Source organism: Arvicola amphibius, chromosome 14 (assembly GCF_903992535.2).
Source record: "Arvicola amphibius chromosome 14, mArvAmp1.2, whole genome shotgun sequence".
Classification (NCBI taxonomy): Eukaryota; Metazoa; Chordata; class Mammalia; order Rodentia; family Cricetidae; genus Arvicola; species Arvicola amphibius.
Window position 1 is genome coordinate 2,314,796 of NC_052060.1, and position 13,122 is coordinate 2,327,917.

Here is a 13,122-nt window from a genome sequence, read left to right on the forward strand (position 1 = left end):
CAAAGATGTCTAGGCTGTGAAATTCTGATGAGAGAATGGAAGTACTGCCTGTGTCCTCTGTGTCACTCACTGACCGTGGTCTGTGTCCTTCAACTCCCCAGCTCTGTGAGCTCTCAGAACTGGGCAATGGGTTCCGAGACAGACACATCCGCGGTGTAAGCTAGCTTGGCGGAACCTTAGAATTAGATGAAGAATTCCGAGTCTCTAGAACCTGGGGGCCTCTTCTGGAGCCATACTGGCATTTGGTCCCAGCAGCCATGTCTAAAACTGATGCTGTAGAGTGGCCCTCCAGGGAGGGGGAGCCCAGCAGGGCACGGGCTGTGGTCCGAAGTGTGGGTGGCTTTACTCTGGGTTTGTCCTTGGCCACAGCCTATGGGATCCTGGAACTTCTGGTGGAGGGACATAGCCCCTATGGCTGCCTGGTGGCCACTGTCACTTTGGCTGCCTTCCTTAGCTTGGGCATGGGGTTCTCCCGCCAGGTCCGTGTCACCGTCTTCCTGCTGCTTCCCCAGGTCTTCTCCAGTGAGGCTGGCACTCTGGGAGCATGGCAGGGCGGGGTTGGGGCTTGGGGAGGGTATTCTAGGAGCAACTGCTGCCTTGGGGCTGGGGTCCTGGGCTGTGGTTGATTGAGCCATCTCCCTAGGGCAGGGTCGGATGTTGCTGTTTGTGGCTGCCTTTGGACTGGTGCTTCAAGGGCCTTGTGCCAATACCCTGCGCAACTTCGCCCGGGCCAGTGAAGCTGTGGCCTGTGGGGCAGAGCTGGCCCTGAACCAGACGGCAGAAGTGCTAGAGCGAGCCAAGCAGCCCCTTGTCAGTAAGGTCCACCCTGGCCTACCTCTGACCTCCAGCCTGGAAGGTCTTCCACCTTTCAGTTTAATTCCTTTCTGAGTGGCTGGGCCTGGGAAGCCGCTTCCCAGTCCGGCTAAATCCTCTTTCCCTTGCCCTCCAGCCTCTTCCTTCACCTGGTTATGTTCACACCTCAACACCCAGGTTCCCTAACCTCTCTGATAGCCTCCCCTGCACCCCCCTCCCCCAGGAAATGATGACAATCAGCTCCTGGAGGGAAAGGCCCACCACAATGTTGCCCTTTGTCTCTCAGGTGCTCTGACCAAGATTAAAGCTATTGCCCAGAGGGCCAAAGTGGTGGCTGACCGGGTCCGCAGGTTCTTCAGGTCCATCATGGATGGCGTGAAGCATGTAGGTAGGTGTGTCACATATCTGGTTTGGGAGGTCAAAATACCCCCGGTCTCCTTATCCTAGGCCTCTCCAGGCCTGCTCACTGACCACTGGCCAGTTCTGGGGGGGAAGTGGGTGGTGTTACCTAAGTTATTGAAAAAGACTGGGCCAGTCCTACCCAGAGTACTGACTGAACAGCTGTCTCCAGCCAGGGCCCTGCGGAATGTGTGGTATTGGCTCCTTCACATTGGTGATGTGTGCAACTCAGAGCTGGGCAACCCTTATACAAAATGCACTCGGGTATTCGACGACGCCAGGGACAGCTGTATGAAGATCATGCCGCGGGTCGCTCACCTGTGTTATGTGATCATGCCCTTCAAACTGGTGCTATGCGGACTTGCCAGCTGTGAGAACGCCAGGGGTTCCCTGCGGGGAGGCTTGAACATGGGGTGGAATGGGGTGTGAGAATGCTGGAGCCATCAGAAGGGGGGGCAGAGGGGAGCACATAGGGGGCGTTGGATATGGAGCCCATAAGGACGCTGGGTTCAGTAGGAAAAGGTAGGCGATGGAGAAGGAGTGATGTTCAGGAAAGCACAGCAGAGAAAGGCTAAGAAGTGTTAGAAATGCAGAGGAGATCAGTGGGAAAGGTGGAAAGCCTAGACATCCCCATAGAGGAAGGTTCCAGAGGTGGACAGGCAGGTTACATCTGCGCCTCGTCCTCACACTGAGCTCCCTGACTTAGTGGTCCAGATGTTCTGTGTCATCCCCACGTACCTTCAACTCTTCCTGCGGAGGACGATCAGCACCCGTGAGTGACCCCTCCAGCCCCTGCTGCCTGTGTTCTCACCTTCCTGCAGCCACGGGCAGCGGGAGTCTCCTGGTCCCTATGTGAGATCGCAAGAGCAGGAAAGTGCTTTGCAGGGTCACCCAGACTAACGTCTGGGCTGAGCTGATTGAGAAACTAGGCCCAGTGAGCCAGGGAAGGTGTCTCATCAAAGCTAGACTTCAGAGCAGAACCTGGGAGGAACAGGGCCTCCCACCAGAGCTAGGTCGTGGCTCACTCCTTACTCGTGACGGAGCATAAAGCCCCAGGCCAAGTCTAGTACTGTGTGTCAGGAAGGTGTCACTGCTTCCTAGTCCAGATCTGGGCCCTGGGAGCTCCAGCCATCTGTGACCTGTGAAATTCCTGGGCCGGGACGGCCCCACCCCATTCACTTCTGCCCTCCTAACTCTCCTGGCTCGTGTCTCCTCTGGCCCTGCTGGTCCCAGCTGTGACGAAGCTGCTTAACCAGGTGCGTCGTGAGTTTGAGTTCAACATGACAGCCACCCACTACTTCTCTGTGGACCTCAATGCCTCTCGGAGCCTGTCCCAGGTGGCTCTGGACCTTCACGAGGCGGTCAGCACGAAGCTGCACAGGGCCAGGGAGGTCCTGGCCCTGATGGGCTATACCATGCCTCTTCTCTTTGGACTTCTCTACCTCCAGTGAGGGGCTCCCAGGGCCTGTGGGGAGATGGGCTGCTGTGGGGCTGTCCATCTATGGAATCTTGGGGGTGGTGGGAGCTGGTGGGGCAGCATTGCCCGGAGTGCCTGGGGGTCTGGTAAAAAGAGCTGGAATCTCATGTGCGCTTCTCCTCAGAGCCCTGTGGTATCGGTACTGTTACCTGCACTGGGACGATTTTGACAACATCTATATCACCAGCCGCTTCTTGCACATGGAGGCAGTGCGCTCCGTGGCAGGGCTGCCCACTGTGCTGCCGCTCAGTTCCCAGGAGGCCAGATACTACATCCAACCAGGTGAGGGTGTGAGGACGGTCCCATAGTCCTGACCCTGTGTGGGAACATAGGGATCAGAGGAAACAGAGATAACCTCAGGCTGAGAGGAAGACAAGGGAGCAACACGGACCAAGGTTGGGAAGGCTTTCTGTGGTAAGGGCCAGAGGGGTGCGCTAATATGGAAAGGAGGAGTTCCCAGGAGGCAGGAAGCAAACAGGGTAGAAGAGCTCTGGGGATGGACCACAGGTCCACATAAAGGACTGCTCCCACCTTTGCCACAATTCTCACCTCTTTTCTTCTTGCTCTCTGGCTGAACTTGGTAGAATGGGCCTCTCCCCAAGAGCTGGGATCTGTGGGCAGGAGAACTGGGGAACACACTCCTGAACACCCTCCTTCAGGCTCCATCTTCCTGTCCCGATGGGAGCAGTTTTTTTATATGTTGGAGACCTTTGATCTTGCTCGTCACCTCCTCCTCGTGTTTCTCCTGGTCTTTCTGGACTATGCTGTCTTCTGGGTACTTGACCTGGCCCGGTACCATCTCCAGGGCGAGATTGTAGCCCGCAGTGAGTGCCCACCCCTCCTCCTGTGCCCACCCACCCGATGCATCCTCCTTCTCCCTGGGGCTTTCTCCTGGGGGACTCTTTGGATAGCTTCATGTTACTGCCATTCACTCTTCCAGCCTCTGCCTCCTATGTGGGTAAAGAACACAACATGACCGAATAGCAAAGACACAGGCTGTAAGCCAAACTGGCTTGGTTCAAATCCCAGCCCTGTTCTTTGTCAGGAAGTGATTTTAAGTAAGCTGCTTGGGAGCTGGAGACAGAGCCCCACGCACAGTGCCCTGGGTCCATCCCCAGCACACACATGCACACACACGCACACATGCACACACACACAAATGCACACACACATGCACACACACACATGCACGCACACATATGCACACGTGTGCACACATACACGTGCACACACAAATTGCTTAACCCCTCACAGCTTCAGTTTGCTCATCTGAATAATGAAGCAATGGCTGCTCTCTGGGTCACTGTAAAAAGTGAGACTAGCTGGGCAGTGGTAGTGCACACCTTTAATCCTAGCACTCAGAAGACAGAGGCAGGCAGATCTCTGTGAGTTCAAGGCCAGCCTGGTCTACAGAGTTCCAGGATGGCTAGGCCTGTTACACAGAGAAACCCTGTCTCGGAAAAACAAAAACAAACAAACAAAAGAAGTGAGAGTATTGTTTAGCTGTTTACTCCCTCCTTGGGCCCCTGTGAGACTGGGTCACAAGTCAAGAAATATAATTAACCTGCATTTGTAATTTGCATATCATGACACAGAGAACAGAAGAGAAACAAACAAACAAAGACAATAGCTCAGGGACACCTGTCACGAAGGCTCAACCTGAGCTCAAGCCTCAAAATTCTAGAAAAGGTGGAAGGAGGGAGCTGCCTCCACAGAGCTGTCCTCTGGTCCCACTCGTGTGCTGGGGTGTGTGTGCCCCCGCAACCACACACACACACATGCACCCACACACATGCACCCACACACATGCACACACTAATAATAAATGAAAAAGAACCACTGAAACTCAAGACAAATGTAAGGCGCAACAATAAACTGGGGAGTGGTGGCACTCCCGTCACCCCAGCACTCTGGAGGCCCTGGTGGCACTCCCGTCACCCCAGCACTCTGGAGGCCATGGTGGCACTCCCGTCACCCCAGCACTCTGGAGGCCGAGGCAGCAGGATCGAGTGACCAGGCTACACAGTGAGACCCTGTCTCTAAAAACCAAGGGAAAACTTCCCAGCTTTCAGCCAGTGTTAAATGCTTCTGGGATGGCCATGAAGACCGTGGCAGTGCCAGCTGGATCATGGCATTAGGACAGAAGCCAGGTCTCAGGTACCTTAGGGGTACCTGAGCACCAATGGTCCTGGATTTGGGTGTGGTTCGTGCCTATGACCTGCCTGGCTCTGCTTTTCCACCCTGCAGGGGAAGTGGTCATTGCCATGAGTGTCCTCACAGTGTCTTTGTGCAGGCCCGGTGCTGGTGTCTATAACGGTGGAAGGGACCGGCTATTCAGGGAGTATCTACCGTGACCTGGTGTCAGCTTTTGATGTTCTGCAACAAGGCAACATCAGTATATTGTCCCAGCGCTGCCTCCTACATCCCTCAGAACCAGACGCCAGCGGTTACATCGTTATCGGTATTCATGTCTTCTAAGAGTGAAGACCGGGGCGAGGGGGGCATGTGGACCAGGAGTGAGGCCAGTGCCTTGGGCAGCGGGCAGTGCTCACTGGGTGCTGTCTTCCCAGGTACCATGTATGGTCTGTGCTTCTTCGTCACTCTGTGTGGCAACTATGTCAGCAGACTGCGGCGTGTCATCTGTGCCTCCTATTACCCATTCAGAGAACAGGTGAGGGGTCCGGACCCAGCAGTGGCCCTGGCACTAAGCTGTCTGTCTCAGCTTGAGGGTACTGAAGCTTCGCAGCCCCAATCTTTGCTCCTCTGTGGGAGCCCTCAGGTGGAGCCAGTAGGGAGTCAGCCCAGGCTTCCTGAGGCACAGCATCTCCCTCCAAGGCTTTCCTAAAGCCATAGCGGCATACTGAGGTGTGCCCCACGACATCTGCGGTTCAGGGACTCCGGTGAGGCACGGTGAAATAGTTTGGCTGACAGGCATTTAAAGTAGATTAACTTCTTTTACTTTTTAAATTTTTAATCATGTGTATATTCTTTTTTTCCGTGTGAGTATATTCCATGTGTTTGTAGGTGCCGGGGGCCAGAAGTGTTAGATCCCCTAGAATTCCAGTCACAACCAGTTGTGAGCTGCCTGATGTGGGTGTGGGAACTGGGGTCTTTTAGAAGAATAATGCACACTCATCACTGCTGAGCCATCTCTCCTGCCCCAGGAAGAAAGGCTTTTAATGAAACATCACTTTAAAAAAAAAAAAAAAAAAAAAAAAAAAAAAGAAGGTTTACTAAGGAATGAAGAGCTATGGAGAGGCAGAGCAGGAATGGCCGACTTTGCTTGGGGGGACCCGAAGGCTTCCTGGAGGAACAGGCATTTGAGGAACTCAAAGAGTCAGAAGGAAAAGACCGGCAGGAGTGGGGATGGGTGCGAGAGAACGCAGCAAGGCAGATGGAGCAGGATCACATGAACCTCCCGGGGCCCGCCCCACCAGGAAAGGATCTCCTACCTCTACAACTCGCTTCTGCGTCGTCGGACCAACATGCCGGCTGCAGTGCACCGAGCAGTCATGCGACGGGCGGCTGACCAGGGCCACATGAGTATCCTCCAGGTGCTGGCCATCCGGTGAGTCTATGGTGCTTTCCTATAGGGATGGGGTGGCAATCGACAGAAAAAGAGTCAGCATTGCTTCCCGAGGGACAAGAGGTTTGGTTGAAGAGGGGTGTCCGGCTCATACCTTCATGTCCTGAAGGAAGAACCCAGGACAAGAATTGTATTTTATTTATTTATTAATTATTATTATTACTTGTAAAACCACACTGGTTCTGCTCCGTGCTCTACTCGCTACTCGCTACGCGCAATGGGAACTTGGCTGAAAATTTAAAATTACACAAACACAGACAGAGACAGACAGATCAACGGGGCCACAGGAACATCCTTGAGACAAGAATGCCAAGAATACCCACTGCTCAGGGGCAGCTTATATAGGGCTCTGGCCACGCCCCAGCTCTCGGGATCTTTCAGCTACAGACTCATCAGAACCCATGCCCCTGCCATCAGGGTCTCGTGCTCAGAGCAGAGGAAAACAAGCTGTTTACAAGAAATTCGGTATCTGGTGGTCGGCAGTCCCCAACAATTACTATTATTATTTCGGGGTTTTTTTTTTTTTTTTTTTTTTTTTTTTTTTTTTTTTGAGACAGGGTTTCTCTATGTAACTTTGGTGCCTGTCCTGGAACAGGACAGCTTTTGTAGATCAGGCTGGCCTCAAAACTCACCAAGATCCACCTGCGTCTGCCTCCCGAGTGCTGTGATTAAAGGCATGCACCACCACTGCCCAGCTAAGAATTTTATTTTTTAAAAAAAGTTTTGTTTTTATTTTATGTGTATGGGTTTCTCCACACGCATGCACATCTGTGTACCATGTGCATACAGTGCCCACGGAGGCCAGAAAAAGGCATCAGATCTCTTTGGACTGGAGTTATAGATGTTGGGAATTGAACCCAAGTCCTTTGAAAGAGCAGCCAGTGCTCTTAACTGCTTGAGGTGTCTTTCCAGCTCCAAGGATAAACTTTAATATTTATTCATGTGTACGAGTGTTTTACCTGCATGTATGTATGTATACCAAGTGCATGCCTGGTGCCCATGGAGATCAGAAGAAAATACTGGATCCCCTGGATCTGGAGTTATGGATGATTTAAGTCATCATGTAGGTGCTGGGAACCAAACCCAGGTCCTCTGAAAGAAAATATGTGATTTTAACCACTGAACCATCTCTCTAACCGCGCTAGAGATTATTTTTTTTATTTATTTATTATGTATACAATATTCTGTCTGTGTGTATGCCTGAAGGCCAGAAGAGGGCACCAGACCTCATTACAGATGGTTGTGAGCCACCATGTGGTTGCTGGGAACTGAACTCAGGACCTTTGGAAGAGCAGGCAATGCTCTTAACCGCTGAGCCATCTCTCCAGCCCCTAGAGATTCTTGAGAACAGAAGTGAGGGAGAGAGGTAGGAGAATGGGGCAATGGAGAAACAGTTGCTACCGTCAGAAGGGCCACAGCCTGGGTGCTGGAAGGTGTCCCTCCATTTTGGAGGTTGGCTCATCAAACTTGACTTCTGCAACCTTTCTTCTAAGGTGCCCTTGCCTAAGTCCTTTGCTCAACCCATTTTTGCTGCATCAGCACTACTGCCTGGGCTGTGGGCAGCCTGAAGACAAAGGGGACATGGAGAACTTTGTGTCCTGCAGTACCCCAGGCTGCAAAGGTGAGAAGCCCTCTCTCTCAAGGACTCGCGGTGTTTGCATGACAGTCAACCACTTGTCTTCCTTCACGGAATTCTCCTGTGTGTTCGCAAGTGCCCGCCCCTCATTACTATGCATATTCTTATTTGCATAGCTCCTTCCCCCAGAGTCTCGATTCTCCTGGGTGCAAGGGGTACTGAGCAGTTCCCTAAGTGCGTACTTGACAAGGATGGGTCTTCTTTGGAGGGCGGGGAGGAGGCCACAAACTAGGGATCACAGAGAGTGAAGGGTTAGCGCAAGCCTCCTTTCCCTCCTGGCCTCCTCTAGGTCTCTACTGCCTCACCTGTTTCCGTCTCCTGGACAACACCTGCTCTGTGTGTGCCTCGCCTCTCTCCATGCAGGGGCACCTGGACCTGGAGCTGTGAGTCTTTCCGCGGTGGGGAAGGCACCTGGGAATCTGTGGGGTCAATGGGAATAATGCCCTCCTCCAAGGATATCTGTGGGCCACTGAGATAGCAGGCTTCTCCAGGGACTCCAGCGATGAGGAGGGTCCTCAGCTATGGCTGGCTGCAGCCCGCAGAAGGGCTCCTGAGCAGGAGCTCCGGAAAGCACTGGGCGAGCGCCTCTCTGACAAGCCCCGCCCAACGTCCAGGTGAGCCGGAAGCAGGTGGGGATGGCCCCTGGGAACTGGGGCATGTTCTGAGCACCTGCCCCCTAGCCTGCGGTGGCTTACGATGGTGTTAGGACTGCCGTCCTGTGCGGAGCTCCTGAGGAAGAAGGGAGGGCCCTGTGATGAGAAGATACCACGACACGCTTCCCAGGATAGGCTTGGTCGCACACGCCTTTAATCCCAGCACTCAGGAAGCAGAGGCAGGTGGATCTCTGTGAGTTAGAGCACAGTCTGGTCTACAGAGTGAGTTCCAGGACAGCCAGGAATAGAAAGAAACCCTGTCGTAGAGGGGGGGGGGTTCACCAAACCCAAAACTTCACAGAAAAGGAGGAAAATAAGCTGGGTTTGGGGCTAATCTGGTGGTTTGTCAGGCGCAGGCTAAGGGAGGCCAGGAAGCTGTGGCCTCTGTGAGTTTGGAGAATGTTAAGCATTCAGGAGGGTAAATAAAGCCTAGGGTGTGTGTGTTTGGGTGTGGGAGAGAGAGAGAGAGAGAGAGAGAGAGAGAGAGAGAGAGAGAGAGAGAGAGAGAGAGAGAGAGAGAGAGAGAGAGAGAGAGAGAGAGGAGGGGGAGAGGGAGGGAGGGAGGAAGGAAGAGAGGACAGGACAGGAACGCTTCATTGGACATTTGGAGATCTTAGGTGTTCAGGGATGCATTCACACTTATCTGTGTTTGTTTTGATACGGGGTCTCAAAGTGTATAACCCTGGCTGTCCTTGAACTCCGTTGGCCAAGCTGGACTCAAACTCTCAGAGATCCACCTGCCTCTGCCTCCCAAGTGCTGGGATTAAAGGCGTGTGGGATCATTCCTGGTCCTGGTTTCAAACGTTCTGCAGTCCTTCCTGTTTGAGCGCTGGGATTACAGTTGTGTACCCACTGCACCTACTTCTCTCTTTTCCTCACCCCATCTCTTCCTTTTTCTTCCTCTTCCTCCTCCTCTGTGGTGTTAGGGGTCTAACCCAGAGCCTTGTACAAGCAGGGTTTGGCTTTTTTTTTTTCTTTTCTTTTTTTTTTTGGAGAAAGGGTCTCACTATGTCGCCCTGGTTTGCCTGAAAATGTTGGGGTTAAAGGTGTAGCTCTTATCACCAGGCCAGTCTCTCTCTCACACACACACCACAGTCTCTGTCTCTCACACACCACAGTCTCTCTCTCACACACACACCACAGTCTCTGTCTCTCACACACCACAGTCTCTCTCTCACACACCACAGTCTCTCTGTCTCTCTCACACACCACAGTCTCTGTCTCTCACACACCACAGTCTCTGTCTCTCACACACCACAGTCTCTGTCTCTCACACACCACAGTCTCTGTCTCTCACACACCACAGTCTCTGTCTCTCACACACCACAGTCTCTGTCTCTCACACACCACAGTCTCTGTCTCACACACCACAGTCTCTCTGTCTCTCTCTCACCACAGTTTGAGTTCTTTTTATTTACTTCTTATTCAGTGAAATAAGACTTTTTCACATAGTCAAGGATGGCCTTGAACTCCTTTCCCTAGGGCTGGGATTATCTGTGTGGTTCACACACCTTGTAGTCTTTAAAATTTGTGTGTGTGTGTGTGTGTGTGTGTTAGGGGTTCCAGGCCAGTCAGTCCCACATAGTGAGACCATCTTAATAAACAAACAAGTTTGAGTGAGTTCCATGCTAACCAGGTCTTTTGGACAAGACCAGAAAGACAAAAGGAAGGAGTGGGGCTAGACAGACAGCCTTGAGGTTAAGAATATTTGCAAGTCAGGCAGTGGTGGTGAAAACCTTTAATCCCAGAATTTGGAGTTGTTCAAGGCCAGCCTGGTCTACAGAATGAGTTCCAGGACAGTCAGGGCTATGCAGAGAAACCCTGCCTCAAAAAACAAAAACAGAAACAACAACAACAACACAGCTAATAGCTATCTATCTATAATTCCAGTTTCAGGGGATCCAACGTCCTCCTCTGGCCACCAGACATGCATGCAACACTCACCCATACAAACAAGGAAAACACAACCACCTGCAACTCCAGAGGATCAGATGTGTCTCTGGACAGGCACCTACACACATGGCAGATACTGACACAGGTGGACATACAATGCACAAAAATATAACAAACAGTTTTAAAGAGAAGGGAGAACTGGAGGGGGGAGAGAGGAGGGAATCTATTATTGAAAACTCCCATACACTAAGGAGACAGAACGGCTGGGCGGGAGGCTGTTTCAGCCATTGGTAGTCGGAAGATGAGATACTAAGCTTGGGGAAGAAGGAGAAACAGGACTGGCCGGATTTGAAACCAAGAGATGTCTGTCTATAGGGGTATGTAGATAGAACCACCCAGGGAGCAGAGATGTGCAGCAGGACTCTGAACAGGAGGTGTCTCTTTAGGAAGTTGCAAACTTAAGAAAAAATGGGGCCAGGTGGTGGTGGTGCACACCTTTAAACCCAGCACTGGGAGGCAGAGGCAGGCGGATCTCTGTGAGTTCGAGGCCAGCCTGGTCTACAAGAGCTAGCTCCAGGACAGGCTCCAAAGCTACAGAGAAACCCTGCTTGAAAAGCAACAACAACAACAGAGTTCAACTGTAAAGCCGAGGGCAAAGGCTGAGGAAAGCAGGAAAGCCTAACCCTTATTAGGCCAAATGTGAGCAATAGGCTGGGGGACCAACACTCACTCCATAGCTGAGAGACCAGACCACTGGTGTGGTTTGAGGGGACATTTTTTCTTGGCATCAGGATGGCTAAAACCAGGTCACGAAGCAGCTGACAAAAGTGATTCAGAAGTCGAGTATGTGGCTTCTGTGTGAGGAAGATGGCTTGGGATCCCTTTAATATAACTTCTGTGATTAAAAAATAGAGGGCTTATTTAATTACATTATCTATTTCTGAGACAGGGTCTCACTGTGTAGCCCCTGGCTGACTGACCGGGCATTTGTTATGTGTACCAGGCTGGCCTTGAATTCATAAGGGTCTGCCTGCCTCTGCCTCCAGAAGGGCTGGGATTGAAGGTGTGTGTCCATCCGGCTTAATATGTGTATTTATTTTTAGGATCTTACTATTATGATCTAGGCTGGCCTTGAACTTTTAGCCTTTCTGCTTCAGTCTCCATAGAGGAGAGGTCATGTGCCACCCTGCGTGACTCGAAGAAAGGAAGCTTGGTGTTAGAGAATTGTCTTTACACATAAGGGATACAGCACCAAAAGATTTTTTTGTTTGTTTGTTTTTCAAGACAGGGTTTCTCTGCAGCTTTAGAGCCTGTCCTGGAGCTAGCTCTTGTAGACCAGGCTGGTCTTGAACTCACAGAGATCCGCCTGCCTCTGCCTCCCGAGTGCTGGGATTAAAGGCGTGCGCCACCACCGCCCGGCTCCAAAAGATGTTTTTATATCCTAGCACATTTAGGACATGGAAGAGAGGCCAGCCTAGACCATATAGTAAGATCATCCTAAAAATAAGTACACATATTAAGCCAGAGAGACACACACCTTTAATCCCAGACCTTCTGGGGGCCTAGGAATGTAGTGGTCAAGCGCCTGTTGGGCACCCACAAGGTCTGGGTTCAACTCTAGGTCTGGACTGGGATGCAGGAAGAGAGCGCCCGCTGAGGCAGGCCAGGAGAATGTGGGTGAGGGGCATCCGAGTGCGCTAAGAGGAGCCTTCAGAAAGGTCCAGCCTGCTCCAGCTCACTTTTCTCTAGGGAGGAGGAGGCAGACACCTCACAGAGAGCAGAGACGTGGCTGAAGGGGCAGTTTTCAGAGTGGGTGGTGAAGGCTACGATGCCGGCTGTGGGGAGGAGTGTGCAGAGAAGCTGGCCAGGGCCAGGGAGGCTGAGGGATCCCTGGGTAGGGTTAAGGCAGGTGACAGGGAGGGAGCCTGTACAATGGCTGCTCCTGTGTGCCTGGTCAGAGGGTTGTTGTTTTTTTGTCTTTGGTGACAGGTTCTCAACACTGTAGGCCTGAGTGTGTAGGGATTGTTCTCTCTTGGCTTCCTGAAGGCTTACCACATGGTCTTCTCTTGAGTTTGAAGGTTGAAGACTTTTTTCTGGATGGGTCAGAGGGCAGGATGGGAAGAAAATGGAGGCATCTTCAGTAACTGAGATGACTGCCTTTGAGGAGTACAATGGCTGACCCCTGGCTGGGTTGAGGATGGTGTTCTAGCTATGTCCTCCTTAACTGTGAAGAGCACTGGCAAAGCCAGGGTGGTGGCTCATGCCTTTAATACCAGCACTTGAAGGCAGAGGCAGGCGGGTCTCTGTGAGTTCAAAACCAGCCAGGTCTACAGAATGAGTTCTAGGACAGCCAGAACTACAGAGTAACCCTACCTTGAAAAACAACCAAAAAACAAGCTAAGCTGAACAGGGACTGTGGTTGAGGTCGCCTGCCAGCAGTTTCAAGCTTACCAGGCCTTCCTCTGCTCCTAGTGACCAGGACAAAGGGAACACGCCTGAAAAGAAGCCCCTGCAGCCCCTCCCGGGAACTCATGAGTTCGCAGGCCTTCCCTTGTCCCCTGATTCCCAGGGACCACTTCAGAAGTCCACTGCCCCCAAAGCAGACCCCTCTCCAGCCTCAGAACCTCCTGACCCCTCCCATTCACCCTCAAAATAAAGGAACCAA

At 52.1% G+C, this 13,122-nt stretch overlaps 1 protein-coding gene across 1 annotated transcript; it reads left to right on the forward strand.

Annotated features, from left to right (window-relative positions):
• Positions 1 to 257: 257 nt before the first annotated feature.
• On the forward strand, positions 258 to 13,113 carry Dcst2 (DC-STAMP domain containing 2). The gene is made up of 15 exons (XM_038311625.1): positions 258 to 522; positions 644 to 814; positions 1,100 to 1,201; positions 1,385 to 1,582; positions 1,919 to 1,984; positions 2,446 to 2,659; positions 2,814 to 2,971; positions 3,349 to 3,513; positions 4,983 to 5,150; positions 5,260 to 5,360; positions 6,127 to 6,257; positions 7,769 to 7,896; positions 8,201 to 8,294; positions 8,403 to 8,525; positions 12,930 to 13,113. Exons 1-15 carry the CDS (start codon positions 258 to 260, stop codon positions 13,111 to 13,113), a joined length of 2,268 nt encoding a protein of 755 aa, XP_038167553.1.
• Positions 13,114 to 13,122: the final 9 nt, after the last annotated feature.

Bases quoted from the DNA above. Each gene is read 5' to 3' on its own strand.
- Dcst2 (XM_038311625.1), top strand. From the start codon at position 258: ATGTCTAAAACTGATGCTGTAGAGTGGCCCTCCAGGGAGGGGGAGCCC. The intron at 2,660-2,813 runs GTGAGGGGCTCC...GCTTCTCCTCAG, and splicing joins TTTGGACTTCTCTACCTCCA to AGCCCTGTGGTATCGGTACT. The intron at 5,361-6,126 runs GTGAGGGGTCCG...CCGCCCCACCAG, and splicing joins ATTACCCATTCAGAGAACAG to GAAAGGATCTCCTACCTCTA.